This window comes from Salmo salar, chromosome 06 (assembly GCF_965601325.2).
Source record: "Salmo salar chromosome 06, fSalSal1, whole genome shotgun sequence".
NCBI classification, from domain to species: domain Eukaryota; kingdom Metazoa; phylum Chordata; class Actinopteri; order Salmoniformes; family Salmonidae; genus Salmo; species Salmo salar.
Window position 1 is genome coordinate 73,432,069 of NC_138296.1, and position 27,932 is coordinate 73,460,000.

At 45.4% G+C, this 27,932-nt stretch overlaps 2 protein-coding genes across 2 annotated transcripts in view; one reads left to right on the plus strand and one right to left on the minus strand.

Annotated features, from left to right (window-relative positions):
* The first annotated feature begins 3,035 nt into the window (after positions 1-3,035).
* Positions 3,036-27,932, plus strand: part of syne1a (spectrin repeat containing, nuclear envelope 1a) — a 205,172-nt gene continuing 180,275 nt past the window's right edge. The window contains exon 1 of the mRNA XM_082976172.1: positions 3,036-3,362. Coding sequence (XP_082832298.1) covers positions 3,293-3,362 — 70 coding nt within the window. The 5' untranslated portion in view covers positions 3,036-3,292. The remainder of the gene's footprint in view (positions 3,363-27,932) is intronic.
* LOC145879879 (uncharacterized) lies at positions 12,717-17,577 on the minus strand. The gene is made up of 2 exons (XM_082976947.1): positions 16,765-17,577; positions 12,717-14,007 (listed from the first exon to the last, which is right to left on the minus strand). The coding sequence occupies exon 1, from the start codon at positions 17,518-17,520 to the stop codon at positions 16,771-16,773; it is 750 nt and encodes a 249-aa protein (XP_082833073.1). The 5' UTR covers positions 17,521-17,577; the 3' UTR covers positions 12,717-14,007; positions 16,765-16,770.

A 27,932-nucleotide genomic window follows, 5' to 3' on the forward strand; every position in this document is an offset into this window, starting at 1 on the left:
ATTGGATGCGCATTGGTGTCTAGCTCTAGACAATGTCTCTAGTGATATCTTCGACCATCAATAACTGATCCAGCAAAGAAATCAAATACTGATAGAAAATATCAAGCTAAATAAATGGTCTGCTACTTCTGGTCACCGACGGTACAGAGAACACCGGTGTGCGCAACCGAACAACAGCAATGAGCGCTCTAAACAGCTGACTGACAAAATCAAACAATAATAAATCAACGGATACATCTGATGCATTGGAATAACGTTGTTTATTTATCAAGGATGTATGGCAAACAAATGGCGAAAATTAGTAAGTACAAAGGAAAATATATACGTAAAGGAGCTCAGTTGAAGCCATTTAGTTGTATGTGGACAGTGCCGGCACTTAAAACGAAATGGTTTAAACCATGACAGGGAGGTGGGGGTGTTCGGATTCATTAGAAGCATTTATTTGTTTATATTATAAGTTATATTTACCACTGAAAAACGTATGTATCTGTGCATGTTAAACAAATATGAGAATGATTAAATTAGCATTAATTAGAGACCACCCCCAAAGTTTGACTTTTGTTGCATTTAGGGGAGCTAACGTCTCATTCAGGACAGCTGAGACCCCCCTGGCTCCACGGTAATTGGCACTATGCAGGTTAGGATAGCATTTTCGCTAACCCTAACCCTTTTCCTAACTTTAACCTAATTCTCCTAACTTGATACATTAATTATCCTAACCTAGGTAGGTAATGTTGCCTACCTTTACCACCTGGGGGCGGGCTATTATGAAGTCCAGGACCCAGTTGCAGAAGGAGTTCAGACCCAGGGACATGAGCTTTGTAATGAGCTTAAAAGGCACTGTGGTATTGAAGGCTGTGCTGTAGTCGATGAACAGCATTATCACATATGCATTCCTTTTGTCTAGGTGGGTAAGGGCAGTGTGCAGTGCAATGGCGATTGCGTTGTCCATAGATCTTTCAGGGAGGTAGGCGAATTGGAGAGGGTTGAGTGTGTCAGGGTGGTAGGAGGTGATATGGTCTTTGACTAGCCTCTCAAAGCACTTCATGACGACATAAGTGAGCATTACTGGTAGGTAGTCATTCAGTTCAGTTACTTTCCCTTTCTTGGGCACGGGGATGATCATGGACATCTTGAAGCAGGTGGGCAACTTCAACAAAACCAAATATGAGGGTGAGAAGAACTTGCTCTGCCGGGATTTCGAGAATTTCTACAGGCAACCCAATATTGTCATCACTCTTTTAAATTACATTTGCAATTCAATCGAGATTTTACTTACAAACTGGCCAGTTTGTAGGGCCTCGATGTCGACTCGCAAAACGTTTACTATGGGTAATTTGGAATTGAGATGGAAACAGCCAATGACGTCTCTCAATGCAATGTATCATTATGTTCCGGTTGCAACCGTCAAGTTTGCGGGTTTTCACAGGGAAGGGGTCGATTCTGACGAGCAGGTTGGCTACGATAACTTTCTAATACGATTGCAGTAGTGCTGACTGCGCGTGAAGGAGATTACTCAAGCAGGCTTTGTACGGGCGTGAGCGATCTGGGTGTGCGCTGATAAAATAAAGTATAGGGATGGATCTGGACATTCGGTGATGCCGCTACACTTCTCCTCAACACAGAGGATTCCCCTCGACCCATCTCTGTTATATCTTTATGACTATTTCTTTCCCATCTCCTGCGGCAGACTCCCTCCTTCCTCCGCTCTCGGCTCAGTCCTGTGGGGTTGTGCTTGGTAGAGGTCACCCAGAACCGCGCAGCGTGAAATGTGGGAGTCAGCACTTCATCCTGTGGCGGCGGGGCTGCAGTATATAGAAAACCCAGGATAAGCCTGCTGTTTTCGCATGCCAACTCAAATAACATTCCGTAGGCCTACACATATTTGGACTTCATCCTAAAAGTCCCTTCTGAATTTTTAGTGTGATCATTTTTTCTCAAGTTTTATCGAATGAAAGAAAAAAGCACTGGATAGGACCAAAATAGGCCACTATTCTCGGGTTACACTCAGAGGAGTTTCTAACCCCCATCTGGACTGCATTGTTTGCCTCTTTTACATCTGGGAACATAGCCTTCAAAGCAGATTTTGCCTTCATTGGTTATACTTTGTTGCCTATTCTCTGCTGTAAACCAATCTCCAGCTATTAGATGGCAATATTCACCTACAGGCTTTTAAGTCCACTTTTGTAATAAGAACAAATAAGTAATTGTGAAGTCCCAATATGTGTGAACGAACATTGGGCACTCAGCATATGATTCAATATGACTGGGGGGAAAAAAAGAGGTGTGAAGCGAGGATGACTTAATCATATTGTCTCTCATCTACCCACCAGTGTTTTCTGCTCCTATGGACATCGCATCCATCTTCTCCACATTCTGACCAGACCACCATCCTCTGCCTCTGATGCTGTCCCCACCGCCACTGTGATGATGTTGTTATCCTCCTTTCAAGCTCCTGAGAGTATTCCTGAGATGATGAAAGGACTGGCCTAATGGGATTAAACATTAGGCACATCATCTCACTTCTCTCCCTCCTGCATTTAGAACAGTATTGATTGATCAATCTTTCTGCTGGAGAGAAAACACAACCTGTCATGTGCAGAGATTTACAGAAGGCATGTCTGTGTGTTGATTAATGACTGATTTACAACCTTTATGATTTTTGGGAATAATTCTATTGATAAAAAGTTTTTCTGATTATTTGGATGCATATCTGCTTTGCTGTATGAACAGATGTGGTCTCTCTTTCTCTCTCTCTCTCTCTCTCTCTCTCTCTCTCTCTCTCTCTCTCTCTCTCTCTCTCTCTCTCTCTCTCTCTCTCTCTTCTCTATCAGGTCAAGAGACATGGCTCACAATTATCCCAAGCACCTCGAGGAGCACCATGAGAGCTTCACTTTGATTGGACACCAGGTGGCAGTGCATGCAGATCAGCAAGGCGAGAGACTGAGGAGAGGGAGAGAGAGAGAGAGAGAAAACAGTATGAGAAGAGAGGGAGGGAGGGGGCAGAGAGGGAGAGAGAGAGAGACACACACATACACACATACACAGACAGACAGGGGAGGAGCTTGAGAGAGTGAGAGATTGCAGCCTGAGTACTGCTGCAACAGGGATGACTTGTTCAGGAGGATACAGAATTATGGACACAGCTCAGTCTCCATAGACTCCTGTGAGTTTGGACTGTAGACTCAAGCTACTGAAAAACTAAGAACTGATTCTAGAACAGAGGTTCAACTTCTGCTGGGGTTGAGAGACAGGGGTTGGAGCACAACTTGACTGACCCCAGGGCAGCGGTATGGCATCATCACCCCTGCACTATGGACGATCAGCCAGGGATATTGCCAATGTGATGCAGAGACTGCAAGGTAAGTGCTTTCTGCTTACTCATTCATTCTCTTGCTCAGTCTGCAGTGGTTTGAAAGGTGACCTAGTGCGGAGGTTGAGGCATGACACAGCAAAAATGCCTTTGAATTAAAGGTATGCTATGTTACTACAATGCTGTCCTCTAAACTATTACGTTCTTGTGTGAATCTGAACCAAAATTATTTACCAGTGCTGGAGCAGAATTCTATTTGTTTGGCTTTAAATTCTTGAAATGCACTGACTTGTACTGTTAAACATTTGAGATAACTGTCTGCAAAATCCAATGTCGTTTGATACAGTTGTGAATTGCACACATGCCTTGCTCAAGTATTTTGAGGTTGTTGTGGTCAATAATATTGTGTATAGCGCAATTTTCCTCTCAGTGCTTTTGCATTGAAGGTCAACTTTGGTGGACTTTTAGTCCGTGTGATGCTCCATGTGGTTCAGTGATGCACCATAGTATGCAGGTAAAGTACAGTAGCAGTGTTGTCTGTGTGCCAGATTATACGTCATGTCTAACTGCAGGACAGCTGTTCTATAGCTTACCTTGTGTGTGGAGGGGCAGACCGTGGTAAAGCTGATCCTCTGAAGAGCTGACAGGGTGAACACTATTCTTCCCTCTCATCTCTTCTGTACCAGCAGGACTGCTTACTCTGTCTGATTATGGTCATGCTGACAGATTTATAGCTAACCCATAGTATTAGAATTGTATTCAGTATTTTCAATATTTGCTCTGTACCATCTCTGTATCACCACAATGATGTTGCACACTCACTATCTTCCTATTACTGCCATTGAAGTGTAACCACTGCTGTTATCAGCATCGTTATCATTACTCACTGTTCATGGCTCTGAGCTGTGGTCGCCTTAGAAACCTGTACTGCTGCAGACTGTTCGGTGGCGCCGGTCTAACGCTCCCAGGTTCAGGACCAGATTGATGGCCATATCAGGACTCTGGGGGAGTCATGTGACGCTGGAGCTGAGAATGAGAGATCCAAAATGGCTGTGCCCTTTATGGCTTCGTAGGTGGCAGAGCAGCTGAGAGGAGAGCATCCCTCCCTCACCACACTGCTAGTCAGCATCATCACTGTTGAGCTGGAGTGCATGGTATTTTACTGTGATTTCAGACTCTGATTCAGAATGATTGTGTTTCATATGAGGAAATTCACTTTCACGGCTCATCAACAACAAAATAGAACAAAGTGTTTCACAGTATCATTATGAAAAACTCAGACAGTTGCAAGTAATACAATTGTAATAAAGCCTATAATGTAGTTATAATTCACGTGAATTACTATGAAATTGTTGATGTTGTCTCAGTAGTAGGAATGTCAATAGTAATCCTTATCTACTTTATGTTTCTTGAAAAGTCCTTGTGTGTCACCAGTTAATCTAGCGTAATAAATCAACAAGGTATGTACCTCCCTCTGATACTGGTTTAAAGTCACAAAGAAGCCCATTGTTGCCAGATAGATGCTGCTACATATTTAGATGAGGGGAAACACATGAACTGTAATGTCATTTGACAAAAAAAATGGACATGTTTTGAAAATAGCCCTAGATATTTGTAGTGGTTTGCTGTGTGTCTCTGTGACACCAGTAAGTGAAAGCGTTATCTGCTCTCACCAAATTGCACATAATGCTTTCTTGATGATGTTAGTTGCCATGCAGGTCATTACAGAAAAGAGAGGCCTTGTTGCTATATTTTGTCATTGTTGTGTAGAGATACCATCTCAGCTTCCTTGCTTTTTAACCACAGACCCAAAGAAACAATAAAACAATTTGTGTATGTTTAGGTAGTATTCAGGTACAGGTAACTTGCTTCAACTATCAGGTGTGTATGATTGAATGGTTCACCTAACAATATGCACAGATAGATTAATTACACTGAGTGTACAAAACATTAAGAACACATGCTCTTTCCGTGACATAAACTGATCAGATGAATCCAGGTGAAAGCTGGATTCACCTGATCAGTCTACATCATGGAAAGAGCATGTGTTCTTAATGATCCATTATTGATGTCACCTGTTAAATCCACTTCAATCAGTGTAGATGAAGGGGAGGAGACAGGTTAAAGAAGGATGTTTAAGCCTAAAACAGGTTGAGACATGGATTGTGTATGTGTGGCATTCAGAAGGTGAATGGGCAAGACAAAAAATTTAACGTCACTTGTTAAATCCACTTCAATCAGTGTAGATGAAGGGGAGGAGACAGGTTAAAGAAGGATGTTTAAGCCTAAAACAGGTTGAGACATGGATTGTGTATGTGTGGCATTCAGAAGGTGAATGGGCAAGACAAAAAATTTAAGTGCCCTTGAACAGGGTATGGTAGTAGATGCCGGACGCATCGGTTTGAGTGTGTCAAGAACTGCAACTCTGCTGGGTTTTTTACTCTCAACAGTTTCCCGTGTATATCAAGAATGGTCCACCACCCAAAAGACACCCAGCCAACTTGATACAACTGTGGGAAGCATTGGAGTCAACATGGGCCCGCATCCCTGTGGAACGCTTTTGACACCTTGTAGCCCATGCCCCGATGAATTGAGACTGTTCTGATGGCAAAAGGTGGTGCAATTCAGTACTCAATAATTAGGAAGGTGTTCCTAATGTTTTGTACACTCAGTATATATTTCTAATACAGTACCATTTGAGATGCTTTCATTTAGTGTTCTTCCTTCTGTGATGATCATCTACAGTTGATGAGTAAATGTTGTCATTTGATATTTATAATTGACAAAGGTGGTACTGTATCTCGCTTTGACATGACATCTGATTCTATGTTTCTGATCCCCTTTTTTTGTTGAGATGAAGGTGTGTTTGAACCATAGACTTCCTGTACGGATCAAAGAGCATAGAAAAAGTTTTGTTTGGCTGTGTCAGTAGATCTGGAGGAGAAACAGCTTGTTAGCAGCCTAGAACACCTGTGTATGTGGTCTATAGAAAATATACTGCCATATTGACTTATTAGCTGTTTGAGTACATGTTCCATCTTTGATTGACATCAGTGTTTTATTTGTTTCAGAGCCAAAGGGTTTAAATCAACGTAAAGCCTTGTCAATGTGATGTAATAGTTCTCAGATCAGGTGCATTCACGTGTTTTAGGTGAAAATGTACAGTGATCTAATATACTATTTACCTATAGTTACATAGAGGGAATTTCCTTTTCCGTTTTTGTCTCTCTCACCAGATCTGATTATTCTCTGTCTCTCTCTTTCAAAAGAAGACATTGTTCTTGAATTAAAACAATGTTCTTTCTACAATTCCACATCATGCTCACATTTCCCTTCAGGCTCAATTTAGTAGCTGATAAAACAGTGCATACCAACATAAACTTCTGCCCCAGTTTTGGGGTGCTGTTTTTTGTCTCCTCCTTTCTTTTTTGTACCTCTTCCTGCGAACGGTGTGGCAGTGAGAAACAGCAATTAGTGACACCATATGGCGGAGAACGGCGAGGCTGCTTTGAACGCCTCCCAGCCTGAACTCTCCCATATGCCGTGGAACTCAGGCATTTATTGTCTCTCATTAACAGGGAAATCCTCCGTTTTTATTTTCATTTGTCATCTGTTTTCCTCGTCGTGGGCGGTGGAGGCACAAGTTACACACCTATGGCATGGTGCCTACCGTCTGTTTAGATAGTAGAGACAGGTTTGCTAAGATTCTTTGGAGAGGCGAGAGCTTCACTATCGCAGTGCTGTGAATATACTCCTGTACAGCATACATATGTTTTCACAGAAATTGGATTACAGAATACCATGTGTACAGATCGAGGACATTTTACTGTACAATTAAATGAATATATGATGTTATGTTATTGAGAAATAAACATTGTAAGATAAGTTTATGCAAGATATAGTTTTGTGTGTGATTTTTATTTATTAACATTTTTTAGGGGTAGATCAGCTTTAATATTGCAGATAGACTGTGGCTTATATCAATGTAATTGTCTGCATCATTTCCAATACCCCATATATATATTTTTTGTAAATATATATATATATATTATTTTAAATATATATACTATATATTTTATATATATTTTCCTTCTTTATTATTTTCCCCTAACCCTACCACCCCTCCCCTAATTGGAGTAAACTAATGGACAACAATACTTAAGCTTCTACTTTCAGTTTATACAGTCTATAAATTTAACAGTCTATAAATTTAACAGTATATTTGACATTAGTTATATTTTGTTTGTTTTTAGTCCCAGCCTTCAGCTACCCTCAGCCCCTCCCATCTATCTCTGAAGACCATCCAGTTTTGATTTCTAGCTGTCATATATTTTTCCACTGTGCTGTGATGTTTCACAAAAGTTCTGAACCTTTCTATTCTCATAGTTTCTACAGATCGTAAATTAAAGATAAACTGCTATTTGCAAAGTTAGCTCCAAGTAAATGTTGTAATTTTTTTGCCATTCCTGAATCTGCGACCAAAAACAAGCTATCTATGAGCAGTACCAAAACAAGTGATCTAATGATACTGTCTCTTTGCAGCAAAATCTGCAGAGCTGGGATGGTTGTATCCCTCATACTGTATATATGACATTCTATTGGTTGCAAGAAGTTTGTATAATAATTTAAATAGAAAAACTTGTTTGTTTTGAATCGGGCGTCATGTTGTTTGTCAGTTCATAAACCATGTTCCATGGAATCGGTACATTGAAAATCTCCTCCCAACTATTTTGCATTCTGTATGGCGCAGCTGTCATTTTTTGGTCCTTAAATGAAACTGGTGTACTTTTTTATTTATCACAATTTTCTTTAGCCAATTTTGGTCTTTAATGCAGGTCCGACAGACAAGTTCCTTACCCTCCCCTTTCCACTTGCCTCCTCCATTTTTGCGGTAATGCAGCAATCAGTTGGTTGTAATTTTGGATAGAGCCGATATGTCCATGTCACGTCCTGACCATTGTAAGATGTTATTTTCTATGGTAGAGTAGGTCAGGGCGTGACAGGGGGTGTCTTGTGTTTTTTTTCTATGTTTTCTATATCTATGTTTAGTTCTAGTTTTCTATTTCTATGTTGTTGTTTTTTGGGGTTGATCTCCAATTGGAGGCAGCTGGTCCTCGGTCTCTAATTGGAGATCATATTTAAGTAGGGGGTTTTCTTCCTGGGTTTTGTGGGTTATTATATTTTGAGTAGTGTTTGTTTCTCTCTTTGTCACGGTTTGTTGTTTTGTCAATTCAGTTATTTATGTATTGCAAAGTTTCACGGATTAAATAAAATGTGGAACTACAACCACGCTGCACTTTGGTCTGCTCCTTTCGACAGCCATGACAGAATAACCCACCATCAAAGGACCAAGCAGCGTGCCCAGGAGCAACAGAAATTGACCTGGGAGGAAATTCTGCACGGGGAAGGACCCTGGAGTCAGGCTGGGGAGTATCGCCGGCCGAAGGAGGAAATTGAGGCAGCGAAGGCGGAGCGGCGATATTATGAGGCACTATACCGAGGCAAGTGCGAGAGGCAGCCCCCCAAAAAATGTGTTGAGGCGGGCACACGGGGAGATTGGCAGAGTCAGGGTGGAGACCTGAATCAACTTCCCGTGCTCACCGTTGGGAGCGAGTGACGAGGCAGGCAACGTGTTATGCGGTGATGCACACTGTGTCGCCAGTGCGCACTCACAGGCCGGTGCGATCTGTGCCCGCACACTGCAGTTGTCGAGCTGGGTTGAGCATCCAGCAAAGACGGGTTGTGCCAGCCATACGCTCCAGACCTCCGGTGCGCCTCCACAGCCCAGTACGTCCTGTACCTGCTCCTCGCACTCTCCCTCCAGTGCGCCTCCACAGCCCAGTACGTCCTGTGCCTCCTCTCCGGCACTCGCCCTGAGGTGCGTATCATCAGCCCGGTGCCACCTGTACCGGTCCCACGCGTCAGACCTCCGGTGCGCCTCCACAGCCCTGTACGTCCTGTGCCTGTGTAACCGATGTGAAATGGCTAGTTAGTTAGCTGTGGTGCGCGCTAATAGCGTTTCAATCAGTGACGTCACTCGCTCTGAGACTTGAAGTAGGGTTTCCTCTTGCGCTGCAAGGGCCGCGGCTTTTGTGGCGCGATGGGTAATGATGCTTCGTGGGTGTCAGTGGTTAATGTGTGCAAGGGTCCTGGTTCGAGCCCAGGATGGGGCGAAGAGAGGGACGGAACCTACACTGTTACACCTGCTCCTCGCACTCTCCCTCCAGTGCGCTTCCACAGCCCAGCACGTCCTGTGCCTCCTCTCCGCACTCGCCCTGAGGTGCGTGTCATCAGCCCGGTGACACCTGTACCGGTCCCACGCATCAGGCCTCCAGTGCGCCCCCACAGCCCAGTACGTCCTGTGCCTCCTCCCCGCACTCGACCTGAGGTGCGTGTTACCAGTCTGGCGCCACCTATGCCAGTCCCACGCATCAGACCTCTAGCGCGCTCCCCCAGTCCGGAGCCTTCAGCGACGCTCCCCCAGTCCGGAGCCTTCAGCGACGCTCCCCCAGTCCGGAGCCTCCAGCGCCGCTCCCCCAGTCCGGAGCCTCCAGCGGCGGCCTGCAGCCCAGAGTCTTCAGCGGCGGCCTGCAGCCCAGAACCTCCAGCGATATCTACAGTCCGGTTCCTCCTCCGACGATCCACAGTCCGGTGGTACTAAAGCAGAGGGATCAGCGGGTGGAGCGGGGGTTATGCCCCAAACCGGAGCCGCCTCCTCTGCTGGAGGATGAGGTTATGTGGACTGCACTAGAGCCGCCATAGATAGGAGTTACCCACCCAACCCTCCCTTTAGTTTTTGTTTTGTTTAGTGGCATTCGGAGTCTGCACCTTTGGGGGGGGGTGGTATTGTCACGTCCTGACCATAGTAACATGTTATTTTCTATGGTAGAGTAGGTCAGGGCGTGACAGGGGGTGTCTTGTGTTTTTTCAATGTTTTCTATATCTATGTTTAGTTCTAGTTTTCTATTTCTATGTTGTTGTTTTTGGGGGTTGATCTCCAATTGGAGGCAGCTGGTCCTCGTTGTCTCTAATTGGAGATCATATTTAAGTAGGGGTTTTTCTTCCTGGGTTTTGTGGGTTATTATATTTTGAGTAGTGTTTGTTTATCTCTGCATCACGGTTTGTTGTTTTGTCAATTCAGTTATTTATGTATTGCAAAGTTTCACGGATTAAATAAAATGTGGAACTACAACCACGCTGCACTTTGGTCTGCTCCTTTCGACAGCCATGACAGTCCATATATTTTTGTTAACTGCATGTATGACATACCGTCACCAGTCCTATTTATGATATAATTTACAAGATTATATATATATTTTTAAATCAATTAGTATATTTGATTTTAACCATAATATTGGTTCTAATATTTGTTATGTCTTTTCTGGTGGATTAAACTGAAATTGCAACCATCTTTCTATTGCTTGTTTAAAAATAGTGATATTTTGGAGATGATTTCATTTTCAAATAACCGAAAGGGAGAAATTGTAATCTGAATGAAGGGTAAAAGGCCATTCTTACTAATCTGCTAGAGAACCACTTCAGATTTAAGTATAGTTTTTGAATGACTGAAGCCTTTCTTGTGAGGTCCAATGCTTTAATAATTCATCATTTCTGCCCTCCGAATTCATATTCATCATATAAATAGACCTGTTTAATTTTGTCTGGCTTGCCGTTCCAAATAAAGGGAAATATTTTTTGCTTATATATATATTTTTTTAAATTGTTAGGTGTAGGCAGGATCATAAGTAAATAGGTCAACTGGGATATGACTAAAGAATTAATCAGGGTGATTTTTTTCTCACAAATAAACAGGTGTTGTCCTTTTCATGGTAGCAAAATGTGACCGACTGGCTCGATTCGGTCTTATGCAGCAAAATCTGAAATTGTGTTTTTTACATTGGATAAAAGTAGAGAGACAGAGCTAGAAAATGGTATATCATACACTAAAGTTGAGGAACAATGGGAGAGTAATTCTGCTTTGAAAGTTGATAAACCTCACTTTTGAGAAAATGTCCCTTGAATATTTGGTACCTACTGGAGAGCTCATCTTTGTCTACACCCATTCAGCATCGTACACACCCTCTTAAACTTTAGCCCCACCCATCTCTTTAAGGATTCACATGTGAGGCTATGTACTAAACAACCAAAGACTTCAAGACTAAAGGCTGGTTTATACTACGGGTGTTTATCGTAAATTTAATCTGGAGTGCCAGAGAGTGCTCTGGGCGTTCGTAAACTCAGAGTGTTTCGGTCTTGGAGTGTTCAGAGCGCACACCGGATGCTCTGGCCGAGGAGTAGGGTTGACCCGAGCGATCTGACCTAACAACACCAGTCAAGCACCCAAGCTAACTGGCTAACGTTGGCTAGCTTGCTAGCTACTTCCAGACAAAATGAGAGAACAGCTCACTCTGACCATTTTACTCACCCTAGCAGAGCTAGTTATCCAGAGCGTTGGTGACTGCAACTTTGCAGCTGGCAACAATTTAATTATGCTTTTTTGCCAACGTTTACTGACACCGGCCATATTCAACGGGTGTTGAGCGTTCGTAAATTCGTCAGTTATTCTGCACTCTTGCACACTCAGACGAGAGAGCTCTGAAATCGGAGTAGATAGCCAGAGCGAATTTACCAGCTACATCTACTGACAGTTGTCGCAGTGACATCATAAACATTCTATTGAAATAGTTACTTGCATAGTGGAGTCTTTTGTTTAGACATGTAGCTAGCTAGCTAAACAATGAACCATAATCCCAACTCATAATGTTACTAGTAACCTGGCATGAATCTGAGGTAGATAACAAACCAGGTTCAATGTTAGCTAGCTAACATTAGGCTATAACTAGCAATGCAAATGGGATTGAGATACGAATAATATTAGTACACAAATCATAAACGTAACATTAGCAAGCTAACAGTTCACTTGAAATGAAAATGACTTTCTGACCAAATTAGAAACATGTAATATCTGAAAATGTAGCTAGCTAGACTATATTACCCGTTTTCATGGATGGACGCTTCTCCCTTTCTGTCATGGATGCCATGGTTGCCCTTAGTTTGAAGATGTAATCCGGAGACAGGTGTTTTATCCAACAGCCTTCTGTGTGTTCTCTTTTTGACTCCATCTGCATATTTGCAATCAAACGCCAGAATTTTCTCCCTCTCCTTAGCTATCATACTCTAATTCCACTGATTTCAAAACTCAGTCCTCCAGAAAGTGGAGAGCAACACTTAGGCAGTTCTACTACGTGATTTCTTTCAAAAAAGCCTCGTTAGAAAGGATTACCTACACATACTGATCAGCTCACACCAATCCACTAATCTCTCGGCATGTCCAGCCCACTCATTATCTCAGCCAATCATGGCTAGCGTGAAGATTCCACGCTTTTTCCATGGCTATACCAACTCTTAATTTAACAATTTTATTAGTATTTACAGATGGCATACAAGTTTGACATTAAGATACATGAAAGTTCACATGTTCCAGAAGCATTTCTGGCAAAAATTACATTTTGATTTAAAAAAAAGTTTGCGTTCAAATGGCACTCCTATGAAGTAGTGACACGCGACAAACGTCTAGTTTCCTGAAGCAAGTCACAAATCTTAACTAATTTGGCAAACTTTCTGTTAAAATGTATTGTAGTGAGATACTTGGTTTCTTTCGGGATACGAATACCAAGTATGTCCACTTCACTGTCGGACCTTTTTATTGGTAAACTACACAGTAATGTAAAAGTTTTATTTTTTAGAGATCCATACATAAAATGGTGCATTTATCAACATTCGGTTTTAATCCAGAAAGGTTAGAAAAATTATCTAGATCCTTTATGAGACTGTGCAGAGATCCAAATTGCGGATTTAAATGACGACATTAATCGTCAGCGTACCCTGGATTTCTAGCCCCTTGATATTATTGTTGGATCTGATTTTAATAGCTAACATTTCGATGGTGTAAGGCGTGGGTGTTTGCTGACGAGGAATCAAGTGCAGGAAGAAGCGATGCAGGGTATTGGCTTTAATAGGCACAATGGCTTAAACGACAAGCCAACCCAAACAGCGCTCAGAGCGCACTACAAAACAAAGTGCCCCAAACACAAGGGACAAAACACAGCTTGCGCAAAACACACGCACCACCGAAAATGTACAACGAACAGCGTGTCACCACGCACAGCATACAATGAAACAATCCCGCACAAAGAGCAGGCGGGCCTACTGGCTAATAAAGCCCGCTAATCAGCACAACTCAGAACAGGTGCACCTAATAACGAAAAGGGGGAAAACAAAAAGGGAATCAGTGGCAGCTAGTAGGCCGGTGACGACGACCGCCAAGCGCCACCCGAGCAGGAGGGGGGGCCACCTTCGGTAGGAGTCGTGACAGTACCCCCCCCCCGACGCGCAGCTCCCGCAGCGCGCTGACACCGGCCTCGAGGATGACCCGGAGGGCGAGGCGCAGGGCGCTCCGGGTGGAGGCGATGGAAATCCCTCAACAGGGACGGGTCCAAGACGTCCTCCACCGGTACCCAGCATCTCTCCTCCGGCCGTACCCCTCCCAGTCCACGAGGTACTGCAGGCCCCTCACCCGGTGTCTCGAGTCCAGAATGGCCCTTATGCTGTACGCCGGGGAGCCCCCGATGTCCAGAGGGGGCGGAGGGACCTTCGGCACCTCACCTTCCTGCAGGGGACCAGCTACCACCGGCCTGAGGAGAGACACATGAAACGAGGGGTTAATACGGTAATAGGAAGGGAGTTGTAACCTATAACACACCTCGTTTATCCTCCTCAGGACTTTGAAGGGCCCCACACACTGCGGCCCCAGCTTCCGGCAGGGCAAGCGGAGGGGCAGGTTCCCGGGTCGAGAGCCAGACCCTGTCCCCCACCGCAGGAGCCTCGGTCTGGCTCTGGTGCCATGGTGCCAGGACCGGCTGGTAACCCAACACACACTGAAAAGGTGACAGGTTAGTGGAGGATTGACGAAGTGAGTTCTGGGCCAACTCAGCCCATGGAATGTACCTCGCCCACTCCCCTGGCCGGTCCTGGCAATACGACCGCAGAAACCTGCCCACCTCCTGGTTCACCCTCTCCACCTGCCCATTACTCTCGGGGTGATAACCGGAGGTCAAGCTAACCGAGCCCTCAGACACTCCATAAACGCCTTCCATGCCCTGGACGTGAACTGGGGACCTCGATCAGAGACAATGTCCTCCGGCACCCCGTAGTGCCGGAAGACGTGGGTAAATAGGTCCTCCGCAGTCTGCAGAGCCGTAGGGAGACCGGGCATTGGGAGGAGACGGCAGGACTTTGAAAACCGATCCACAACGACCAGATCCGTAGTGTTCCCCTGAGACGGAGGGAGATCGGTCAGGAAGTCCACTGACAGGTGAGACCATGGCCGTTGTGGAACGGGGAGGGGCTGTAACTTCCCTCTCAGGAGATGCCTAGGAACCTTACTCTGAGCGCACACCGAACAGGAAGAGACATAGAACCTCACGTCCTTAGCCAAGGTGGGCCACCAGTACTTCCCCCTAAGACCTCGCACTGTCCTCACTACACCAGGATGACCCGAAGAGGGTAGTGTGTGGGCCCACCGAATCAATTGATCAAGGACACCAAGCGGCACGTACATGCGGCCCGCGGGACACTGTGATGGCATGGGCTCCACCCTTAACGCCCGCTCGATGTCCGAGTCCAACTCCCATACCACCGGTGCCACCAGCCTAGAAGCCGGAATGATGGGAGTAGGATCGATGGGCCGATCCTCCGTGTCATAGAGACATAACAGCGCGTTGGCCCTCGTATTAAGGGAGCCTGGTCTATAGGAAATGGTGAACCTAAACCGGGTGAAGAACATGGCCCACCTTGCCTGACCCCCCCCGACGCGCAGCTCCCGCAGCGCGCTGACACCGACACTGACATCCTCTCCATCATTTGGTCCATCGCGGAACCAATCCGATGGAGGACTGAGGTGTGATGGAGCACACGTTCCTCCATCGAAGGAAGGGGGTTGTCAGCTGCTCCTGCTGACTCCATCTGGGTGCGGGATTCTGTAAGGCGTGGGTGTTTGCTGACGAGGAATCAAGTGCAGGAAGAAGCGATGCAGGGTATTGGCTTTAATAGGCACAATGGCTTAAACGACAAGCCAACCCAAACAGCGCTCAGAGCGCACTACAACACAAAGTGCCCCAAACACAAGGGACAAAACACCTTGCGCAAAACACACGCACCACTGAAAATGTACAACGAACAGCGTGTCACCACGCACAGCATACAATGAAACAATCCCGCACAAAGAGCAGGCGGGCCTACTGGCTAATAAAGCCCGCTAATCAGCACAACTCAGAACAGGTGCACCTAATAACGAAAAGGGGGAAAACAAAAAGGGAATCAGTGGCAGCTAGTAGGCCGGTGACGACGACCGCCGAGCGCCACCCGAGCAGGAGGGGGGGCCACCTTCGGTAGGAGTCGTGACAGATTGCCATAATAAATAGATATGCCGATAGTACACAGCCTTGTTTTACTCCTCTTGACAATTTAATACTTTCTGAGAAGTAGCTAATATTTACTATTTTACACCTAGGGTTACTATACATAACTTTAACCCATTGTATAAGTGATAATCCAGGCATTTATATATCAATTCCAGTCGTACTTTATCAAAGGCCTTTTTAAAGTCAGCAATGAATAACAGGCCTGGTTTCCCAGATTTTTCACAGTGCATGAGTTTCTTTATTTGTTTGGATCCTTGAAATACACTTGAACTAGTGTTGTTTGGGTTTGTTAGGCTTTGCCCAATGCACATGGCTCATGTTGTAATATGGAATGGGTTCAGAGCTAAGCCAGCGTGCATCTAAGAAAATGCTGGAATGTGGTTTCCTTTTTACGAGCTCCTTCTGCAGTTGCATTAATGGATGATGAAGAGGTGGAGAAGAGGGAGGAGAGGAAGGAAAAGGAAGAGGGTAGTTGAGGTGAGCACATCTGGATAAGATCCTGAATCACCTGATACTGAAAAAGAGAGAAAGTGCCACAGAGGAGAAAGCAAAACAGAGAAAGAGAGAGAGGCACAGAGAAAGAGACTGGAGAAAGAGGGAGAGAGAGAGTTGGAAAATATTAGAAAGAGAGCGAGTAAGAGATAGATAACATCCTTCCTAAGTGATGTTTAATCACCTGGGCTGGGAATGGCATCATTCCACAGGTTAATCTAGAGGCGAAAGAAACGCACACCTATTTAGGCGAGGTGCTGGCTAGCAGAGTAGAACACTTGAAAAATGAAAGGAGAGCCGCACACTCTAGGAGCTCAGATGCAAAAATGTAATTTACATTTACATTTTAGTCATTTAGCAGACGCTCTTATCCAGAGCGACTTACAAATTGGTGCATTCACCTATAATATCCAGTGGAACAACCACTTTACAATAGTGCATCTAAATCTTTTAAGGGGGGGGGGTTAGAAGGATTACCTTATCCTATCCCAGGTATTCCTTGAAGAGGTGGGGTTTCAGGTGTCTCCGGAAGGTGGTGATTGACTCCGCTGTCCTGGCGTCGTGAGGGAGCTTGTTCCACCATTGGGGTGCCAGAGCAGCGAACAGTTTTGACTGGGCTGAGCGGGAACTGTGCTTCCTCAGAGGTAGGGAGGCGAGCAGGCCAGAGGTGGATGAACGGAGTGCCCTTGTTTGGGTGTAGGGCCTGATCAGAGCCTGAAGGTACGGAGGTGCCGTTCCCCTCACAGCTCCGTAGGCAAGCACCATGGTCTTGTAGCGGATGCGAGCTTCGACTGGAAGCCAGTGGAGAGAGCGGAGGAGCGGGGTGACGTGAGAGAACTTGGGAAGGTTGAACACCAGACGGGCTGCGGCGTTCTGGATGAGTTGTAGGGGTTTAATGGCACAGGCAGGGAGCCCAGCCAACAGCGAGTTGCAGTAATCCAGACGGGAGATGACAAGTGCCTGGATTAGGACCTGCGCCGCTTCCTGTGTGAGGCAGGGTCGTACTCTGCGAATGTTGTAGAGCATGAACCTACAGGATCGGGTCACCGCCTTGATGTTGGTGGAGAACGACAGGGTGTTGTCCAGGGTCACGCCAAGGCTCTTAGCACTCTGGGAGGAGGACACAAGGGAGTTGTCAACCGTGATGGCGAGATCATGGAACGGGCAGTCCTTCCCCGGGAGGAAGAGCAGCTCCGTCTTGCCGAGGTTCAGCTTGAGGTGGTGATCCGTCATCCACACTGATATGTCTGCCAGACATGCAGAGATGCGATTCGCCACCTGGTTGTCAGAAGGGGGAAAGGAGAAGATTAATTGTGTGTCATCTGCATAGCAATGATATGAGAGACCATGTGAGGATATGACAGAGCCAAGTGACTTGGTGTATAGCGAGAATAGGAGTGGGCCAAGAACAGAGCCCTGGGGGACACCAGTGGTGAGAGCACGTGGTGCGGAGACAGATTCTCGCCACGCCACCTGGTAGGAGCGACCTGTCAGGTAGGACGCAATCCAAGCGTGCGCGGTGCCAGAGATGCCCAGCTCGGAGAGGGTGGAGAGGAGGATCTGATGGTTCACGGTATCAAAGGCAGCAGATAGGTCTAGAAGGATGAGAGCAGAGGAGAGAGAGTTAGCTTTAGCAGTGCGGAGAGCCTCCGTGACACAGAGAAGAGCAGTCTCAGTTGAATGCCCAGTCTTGAAACCTGACTGATTAGGATCAAGAAGGTCATTCTGAGAGAGATAGCAAGAGAGCTGGCCAAGCACGGCGCGTTCAAGAGTTTTGGAGAGAAAGGAAAGAAGGGATACTGGCCTGTAGTTGTTGACATCGGAGGGGTCGAGTGTAGGTTTTTTCAGAAGGGGTGCAACTCTCGCTCTCTTGAAGACGGAAGGGACGTAGCCAGCGGTCAAGGATGCGTTGATGAGCGAGGTGAGGTAGGGGAGAAGGTCTCCGGAAATGGTCTGGAGAAGAGAGGAGGGGATAGGGTCAAGTGGGCAGGTTGTTGGGCGGCCGGCCGTCACAAGACGCGAGATTTCATCTGGAGAGAGAGGGGAGAAAGAGGTCAAAGCACAGGGTAGGGCAGTGTGAGCAGGACCAGCAGTGTCGTTTGACTTAGCAAACGAGGATCGGATGTCGTCAACCTTCTTTTCAAAATGGTTGACGAAGTCATCCGCAGAGAGGGAGGAGGGGGGGGGGGAGGGGGAGGAGGATTCAGGAGGGAGGAGAAGGTAGCAAAGAGCTTCCTAGGGTTAGAGGCAGATGCTTGGAGTTTAGAGTGGTAGAAAGTGGCTTTAGCAGCAGAGACAGAAGAGGAAAATGTAGAGAGGAGGGAGTGAAAGGATGCCAGGTCCGCAGGGAGGCGAGTTTTCCTCCATTTCCGCTCGGCTGCCCGGAGCCTTGTTCTGTGAGCTCGCAGTGAGTCGTCGAGCCACGGAGCAGGAGGGGAGGACCGAGCCGGCCTGGAGGATAGGGGACAGAGGAGATCAAAGGATGCAGAGAGGGAGGAGAGGAGGGTTGAGGAGGCAGAATCAGGAGATAGGTTGGAGAAGGTTTGAGCAGAGGGAAGAGATGATAGGATGGAAGAGGAGAGAGTAGCGGGAGAGAGAGAGCGAAGGTTGGGACGGCGCAATACCATCCGAGTAGGGGGAGAGTGAGAAGTGTTGGATGAGAGCGAGAGGGAAAAGGATACAAGGTAGTGGTCGGAGACTTGGAGGGGAGTTGCAATGAGATTAGTGGAAGAACAGCATCTAGTAAAGATGAGGTCAAGCGTATTGCCTGCCTTGTGAGTAGGGGGGGGAAGGTGAGAGGGTGAGGTCAAAAGAGGAGAGGAGTGGAAAGAAGGAGGCAGAGAGGAATGAGTCAAAGGTAGACGTGGGGAGGTTAAAGTCACCCAGAACTGTGAGAGGTGAGCCATCCTCAGGAAAGGAACTTATCAAGGCGTCAAGCTCATTGATGAACTCTCCAAGGGAACCTGGAGGGCGATAAATGATAAGGATGTTAAGCTTGAAAGGGCTGGTAACTGTGACAGCATGGAATTCAAATGAGGAGATAGACAGATGGGTCAGGGGAGAAAGAGAGAATGTCCACTTGGGAGAGATGAGGATTCCAGTGCCACCACCCCGCTGGCTCGATGCTCTAGGGGTATGCGAGAACACGTAGTCAGACGAGGAGAGAGCAGTAGGAGTAGCAGTGTTATCTGTGGTGATCCATGTTTCCGTCAGCGCCAGGAAGTCTAGGGACTGGAGGGTAGCATAGGCTGAGATGAACTCAGCCTTGTTGGCTGCAGACCGGCAGTTCCAGAGGCTGCCGGAGACCTGGAACTCCACGTGGGTCGTGCGCGCTGGGACCACCAGGTTAGAGTGGCAGCGGCCACGCGGTGTGGAGCGTTTGTATGGCCTGTGCAGAGGAGAGAGAACAGGGATAGACAGACACATAGTAGACAAGCTACAGAAGAGGCTACGCTAATGCAAATGAGATTGGAGTGACAAGTGGACTACACGTCTCGAATGTTCAGGAAGTTAAGCTTACGTTGCAAAAATGTTATTGACTAAGATGATACAGTACTGCTGGCTGGTGGAGTAGGCTAGCTAGCAGTGGCTGCGTTGTTGACTTTGAACGTGTAGGTGGCTAGGTAACCTCGGTAGTTTCAGTACTACACCTTGTCATGATACAAAGCAACTTTGTAGCTAGCTAGCTAACATAACACTAATCAAGACGTTCCTTGTAGTGTATTTAGTTTCAACAATGCTGCTCGTCGGTAATAGTTGGCTAGGTTAGGAAAAATGGCGTCGCGGGGGACGGAAATAGCTGGCTAGCTAACCTCGATGGCTGGCTAGCTAACAATTATCAATTAACAATTATCAAGTTATGACAAAGACAACTAGGTAGCTAGCTAGGTAACACTGCACTAGTCTAATCGTTCCGTTGTTTAGTATTAGTAACTACAGCGCTGCTAGTCGGTAACGGATGGCTAGCTGGCAGTGGGTTAATGATGACTAGGTGTGTTGAGTAAGTCTGGCGCCGCGTCGCGGCTGGCTAGAACACCTCGATAATACTCAAACTCAAACTACACAATTATCTTAGATACAGAGACAGCACGGACAACTATGTAGCTGGCTAACTAACACTAACACCACACTAATCAAGTCGTTGCGTTGTAATGTAATAGTTTCTGCTAGTCGGTAGAAGTTGGCTAGCTAACGGTGATGACTAGCTAGCTAGCAGCTAGCAGTGTTGACTACGTTAGGAGGACGAAGATAGCTAGCCTCGATAATTACTCAGTTACTCTAAACTACACAATTATCTTTGATACAAAGACGGCTATGTAGCTAGCTAAGAAGAATTGCTCAGATCAAACAAATCAAGCCGTTGTAATGTAGCGAAGTGGAATATTACCTGTGGAGCGAAGCGTGGTGCGACTGCTCGCTCTGCTCGCTCCAAACGAACAACCTAACCTAATGTCCAACGTTTCGACAGACAAGCTGTCTTCATCAGGGTATAATTCCACAGGTTGGCACGGTGCCATGGTAACATCCCAGTCCAATGCAGACGGTCACCTTGAGCCGGTCCACCGTCCTCTGTGAATCTGACACCTCCATTCATCCTCTCTGGCTCTGGTCACTGCTGTTCAGACACACACAGGCAACTAAAAATAGCAGCAGCATTTCTTTTCATCACACCGCTGGGAGTTTTTCAGTTGCCGTAGCCTGTTTAGCTTAAATCTGTATTACAGAGAGGGAGGCTTTGAGGCCCATTGCTCATTAGGAAACAGTCATTAAGCTCTATACGTCTATAGCCACAGAAATGAGATGGTGTGTCTCGTTCTTTTCCCAGTCCTGCAGCTACACCGGCCACACGGCACCCCAGATTGTGTTTATGACCCATTGCCATGGCAGTAGTCACATGACAGCCAGCATGGGCTTCTTTGCCCCGCAGGCCTGGCTGTGTCTGGTTCAGTTTTTGCACCAGACTAATATGTTTGATGAAGTTGGTGTGTGTGTGTGTGTGTGTGTGTGTGTGTGTGTGTGTGTGTGTGTGTGTGTGTGTGTGTGTGTGTGAAAGAGAGAGGGAGAGAGAGAGAGAGAGAGAAAGGAGGAGAGTGGGAGTTTATCAACTTTGTTTGTTTACCTTTCACATGTTGAGAGGATTGTGTATGTGTATATGACTTTACTGGCCCCTCACTGTCACCTCACATTACCAATCAGATGGTAATCTCTATTCAGCTGCCAATCAGATAGAGTTTGAGTGGCACACCACAGGATTAGGCTACCAGGAGTTCTGCCCCAAACAATACAAGGGGCGTGGCCTCCTACAGGTCTTAGCTGAGATGCTGTTATACAGCTGTCAATCAAACTGAGTCCACCCCTAATGCCAATGCCTTAAAGAAGGTCAAGTATGTTTCAACAATAATCTGTGGCAGAGAAACCATATAATGAAATCGAATAAGCCGAAAAGATAGAATTCACTAAAAGTCAGAATGCATAGATCTTTTTTCTGGGCAGGATTGATATATTTTCCATTTGTCATTTGCAGTAAAGCGCTGCGATTTTTCACCTCATTCCTCCCTTGATTAGATTTACTCTTTCAAATTAGATTCCATTCTTTTTTTATGAAAATGTAATGACGCTCTGATAAGGCAAGTTGCTATGGGATTTGTGACATTGAGTGACAGTCCTGGAATATCACTGATCACACGTCAGTATGGTTTCAATGCATTTCAATTGAACCAGAGATGCTTCCTGACAGATTGAAGAACAAGATACTGTTTCTGATGGACACACATAACAACAGTCTTCACAGATAGATCTTGACATCAGTGTCCATGACCCCAAAGTCACATTACTAGATCCAAACCCTTTTCTCCATCTCTCTCTTCTTGTTATCTCTCACACACAGATCCCTCTGTCTTTCCTCTCTCTGTCACCAAACACAATGTGATTGAATGGTGAGGGTCATGTGATTTAATTGGCCCGTGGCACCCAGTCTGACATGCAGAGGTAGAGGTTAAAGGTTGTGGGGTCATGCACCGGCCCATAAAGGTCAGGTAAACAGAATGATGTTGCCAGATGTGTTGATCCTGCTCCCTAGCTATCCCCCAGGCAGCTCTATGGCAGTGTCTTTTTGAGACACCATGTCCGTGTGTGCCCTCCTGAAATCACATGCAATGTTAGATTAGAGATACTTCTCTTATGAATCATCACAATATGTTAATTTGAGCCATCTCATTTCTAGGCATGCGACTAAGCAATCACTTTGAAAAGATCAAGTAGGTCATTAAAAAAGAGGAAATCAGCAGCTTGAGTCAGTAGCGTGTTGTACAGTAAACAGTGTTGTGTTATGTCTCCTGTGTTGTGTTGTGTTGTGTTTCCTGTGTAGTGTTGTGTTGTGTATTGTAGTGTAGTGTTGTGTTGTGTAGTATTCTGGTGTGTCTCCCGTGTAGTGTTGTGTCTCCTGTGTTGTGTTGTGTTGTGTTGTGTTGTTGTGTTGTGTTGTGTTTCCGGTGTAGTGTTGTGTTGTGTATTGTAGTGTAGTGTTGTGTTGTGTAGTATTCTGGTGTGTCTCCTGTGTAGTGTTGTGTCTCCTGTGTTGTGTTTTGTCTCCTTTGTTGTGTTGTGTTGTGTAGTGTTGTGTAGTGTTGAATGGGGTTGAATGTCTATACTCTTAGTAAAAAAGGTTCCAAAAGTGTTCTACGGCTGTCCCCATAGGAGAACCCTTTTTGGTTCCAGGTACATAGAACCCTTTTGGGATCCATGTAAACCCTCAGTGGAAAGGGTTCAACATGGACCCCTAAAGGGTTCTAGCTGGAACCAAAAGGTTTCTAACTTCTACCTGGAACCAAAAAGGGGTCTTCTAAGGGTTCTCCTATGGGGACAGCCGAAAAACCCTTTAAGGTTCTAAAAAATTCTAAGGCCCCCAGGTTCTCTCTGCCCCCCCCCCCCCCCCCCCCCCCCAGGCTCCTGTTCCAGACACAAACACAGCCAGCCACCTGACACAACAAACCCTGCAAAATTATTAGAATGCTACAGCTAGTCTTGTGATGAGAGCTGGGGATGTGGAAACATTCTGAGAAAGCGCTCGAAACAGACACCCTCTCCCGGGTCTGCATTGTTGACCTACAGATGGTTAATATTGTAAAAATGGTTGGCTACAATTGTGTAATTGAGGCATTTTGGGTTTATTCTCAGCCAGTAATATAGATAGTACTATACAGTTGAGATGTCCACAATTTGTCCACAATAGTAGTATATTTTGGGGACATATATTTTGGGTCATGTTCAGTCAATATAGTGCAGTTGGTGTATTTGACGGATATGTAGCTGAGTTACTGGATTGAGAGCTATGATTTGGTGATGAGCCAATCCTTTTCCTTTTCTCTTCCCTGTAAAGCCAGAGTGTGCCGGCCAGCTGAAACTGGATAAAGAGCTTAGACTGTCTGACCCACTCCTGCACTCCCACACGCACACACTCACTCACACACACGGACGTGCACACGCACACACACAGATGCACGCACACACACACAGATGCACGCACACACACACACACACACACACACACACACACACACACACACACACACACACACACACACACACACACACACACACACACACACACACGTGAACAGACACACACACATACATTTTATTTTAAATCTTGCCCAGATTTCAGCACTGACTGCTGTGTCTGTTTTGACCTTTGTCATGGCAGTTTTATTACCTCTCTATTTTTGGACATGACTGTTTTAATCTGCATTGTTTATTCAAGGATTAAGGATTACTGTAAATCCCTCAATGATTGAATGAATATCATACACCCTACCTGGGGTCTTTTCCAAAGCTAAATTGGTTTGTTACAGCAAACCACAGCCATGGCAAAGATTGTGGTTTAAAGTAAATTGCAGCCTTTGGGACATGTATGTGTATTGAATGTGAAGCAAAATCGTTTGGGAAATTCTCAATTTCCCTTTTCATCTGAACCTTTGAATGTGGAAATTACCCAAACACAGGTGTGGGATGTCTGGTAAATGACCTGCTATCAGCAGTCTAGCTTTGGTGAACACAAAGATGATATTTGGACATCTTTGTCACTACCGTGGTGCTCTCATGGCACATCTGGTGCTGAAAGGCATAAGAGTGCATGTAAGGGGGAAGTGGGTGTTTTACTAATCATTTCCACTTGTTCCTCCTTCCCCTCTTGTCTTTTAATGCTCTGTCATTATTACTGAAATGTAATTAGCAATGCTAATGACCTGGCTTTTGAAGCTCTTTGTAACCAATATTAGGATTGGTGAAATGTGTTGGAAAATGTCCTGTGTGGGACAAGTGGATGAAGAGGAGGGGTCATTTTAAATAGTAATGTGTGTGAGGGATGTGGGGGTAGTAAGGGGTGTCAGGGTTAAAGTGCTGAGGCGGAAGCAGGGAAAGTGGGGTATTAAAGGGGTGAAGGGGGGGGGGGTCAGGAAGTAGAGTAAGGGGGAGTGTGTTTGTGTGTGTGTGTGTGTGTGTGTGTGTAGGTTGAGATTACTAAGTACCTCTCTGACTACCACGCTAGCCTCCATCAACCATGAGACACCAAGTTCTAACAGAAAGGATACACTATCAGAGCTATAAACACTAGCTATAGCAATGGGTATAACAAGACATGCAATAATGAAATATATCAGACATAGGATTGAGAGGTCTGGCTTTGGCTGGTGAGTTTGCTTCCTGCTCTTCCTGGTGAGCACCTGAGTCCCTGTTCGCGTATAATTAAGGCTGATTTATGCAAAGGATCGTTAGGGGATGAGCAGGGGATCAGGGATGCTCAAATGGAGAGTAGGATCCTCTGGGAAATCACAAGGTGAAAACCTCTCCTCCCCTCTCTTCTCCTCTTTTCTCCTGTCTTCCCCTCTTCTTCCCCTCTTCTTCCCCTCTTCTTCCCGTCTTCTTCCTACTGCAAATCTATATTTTCTGTTTTTGTTTCTGATGTCAATGACTCAAATAGTGTACAGTAGTGATATCTCTGTAGGTCAGGGTGTATTTGAATGAGTACATTTTATATCGTGGTCTTACTCCACAGTACCATTGGGTGGCGCTGTGCCACTTTCCTCTTATTGAGAGTGAATGAGAGATCCTGGCATTTCAGTGAACCAACCCAAATATCCTCTGGGTGAATAGATTAAGAGGCGAGCCAAAGCAGCTTCTATTTCTCCCTCCAGGAGTCTGTTTGTTTTTCCTTTCATGGCTGGAAAAGCATCTTCCCCCTCTCCCCAGACCCACTTCCACCCCTGTGGACACACCTGTGTGAGCACTGAGCCCTCGTCCCCGACCCAGACAGAACCTTCACAACCCTAGGAATGTCTGTGGTGTTCCGGGGTCTGCCAGGGGGTCCAACAGGGAATCAGACCAGTAGAGGGTTAGACTGGTTCTCTACCTCTCTATCTACCCCCTTCTTCTTCCTCTTCTCCTGGACTGATGTAAACTCTCCAGAGCTTGCTGCAGCCTCCAGGATGATTCTAGTTTATTCTCACTGGTATAGATTCTCATACATAAAAAAAAAAAATGCTGCTAGCTCCCATTCAGTTAATGTTGCAGTGTGTGAGTTTCTACCCATTATCCAGGATGGTAGTTAATAAACCCCTTGAATGCTCAGCATCTTGTTTAGTTTGTTGTTCTGTAGGGTTGTTTCTCTAAACCCTTCAGTCCTCTTCATGTGTTTATTTACTGATTCTCATCTGACCTGGTTCAGATCATACTTATAGACCTATCTATGTCTTTTACTGATTGGACTATCATTGAGTAGGTTTACATCCACTCTAATAATTAGATATTAAACTGATTATGACAGTAGCAAGCTGATGTTTTTTGGGATGAGTCTTGTCCTTGAGCTTAGTGATTTCTGCTAGGTGGGCCAGCTGCAAAGTCAAAATTGTCTATATTGTAAAAATTCATGAACGTTTGTTTAGATTTTTGGTCTTAATTTAAGGTTAGGGTTAGGCATTCAGATTAGCAGTGAGGTTAAGGTTAGGGTTAAGGTTAGGGTCAGTTTTGATGACTTGTGTCACGTCCTGGCCAGTATAAAGGTTAATTAGTATTGTAGTTTGGTCAGGACGTGGCAGAGGGTATTTGTTTTATGTGGTTCAGGGTGGTGTGTTTTGTAAAGAGGGTGTTGGATTTAGTAATTCCGGGTTTTGGTTTATGTTTAGGTATTTCTATGTGGAGTCTAGTGGGTGTATGTCTATGTTTGATTAATTGGGGTTGGGACTCTCAGTTGAAGGCAGGTGTTGTCTATCAGCCTTTGATTGAGAGTCCCATATAGTAGGGTGTGTTTGTGTTTGGTATTTGTGGGTGATTGTTCTGTGTTTAGCCTAGTGCCTTACCAGACTGTCAGTTTGTCAATCGTTCGTGTTTCTTGTTTGTTGTTTTGTATTCATTTTGAAGTGAATAAATGTTCAAAATGAACAATCACACACCTGCTGCGTATTGGTCTACCTTTTCCGACGATGATTTCGTTATATCGTCAGAAGACGAAGAAATCCCTGACAACTTGTGTCTGTGCTAGGTGGTGATCACTCTGCAGAGCTGCCTCCAGAACAAGGTTCATGACAAAAAACGCTAACCTGCATGGCATTAGTCATGTAGACACCTTACTCTGCTTATCTTAATCGACGTAAGGTCAAAATCTAAGTAAGCATATATTGATTAAAACACCTGGTTTTCTGAACAAGCTCTCGAATGATTAGGACATGTAAACAGCTCCATCGGAGTTCCAGCGGTGGATTTGATCTGCACATGTGCCAGCACCAGCAGCGTTTGGAAAAACTGAAAGTATTGCTCTTAAAAATAGTTTTCACATGCAAACTTTATATGTCCGAACTCAGAATCAAATAGGCTTCCTAAAAATAACATGGTCGCTGTGGTCGAATGTTTATTTTGATTAGAGATTTTCTGAAATTGATCAAAGTCCCTTCAGGAAGCCTGATTTCAGATGTGTCCATGTAAACAGGATCATTAGGGAAATTGTTCTTCTGGCAAAGCATGTAAATGTTTTAATTGAACTATTATGAATCTGACTATTGACAATAATCATATTATAGTGTGCATGTACACGTACACATTGACATGTTCAGTACCATGGATAGCTCCCACACCTCAGTATCTTGAATAGAGAATCGGTTGGGTTCTCCCTAACTAGCCACCAACTCTGACGTAGACAACCCGAGATCACACTGTGAATCAAAGGTAATCTGAACTCCATAGAACTGATGAGTATAAATAACAACTAAGCCTGCATGAATTCATCAGTCAATACCAGCTGATTCATTATTTATGTCCTCAATACCTCCCTGTGCCTCTTCAGCAAAGGTCTATAGTCTTTATGTAAGCACAGAGGAGGTTGTTTCTGTTTATAATACTGTCAGATCTAGAGTGGTATATTTCAGTTTGAAAGGCACTGTGTTGTGAGTTCTGAACCTTAGATTATCAGGCTGCTACAGTATACGGATGTGGGATTACTGGGTCTCTCCAGGAGTGGAATAACAAATCATGGGGGTGAGGTGGGTTGTGTGTGTGTGTGTGTGTGTGTGTGTGTGCGCGTGTGTTGAATGTGTGTGTGTGTGCATGTGTGTGATGTGTGTGTATGTGATGTGTGTGTGTGGTTGCATGTGTGTGTG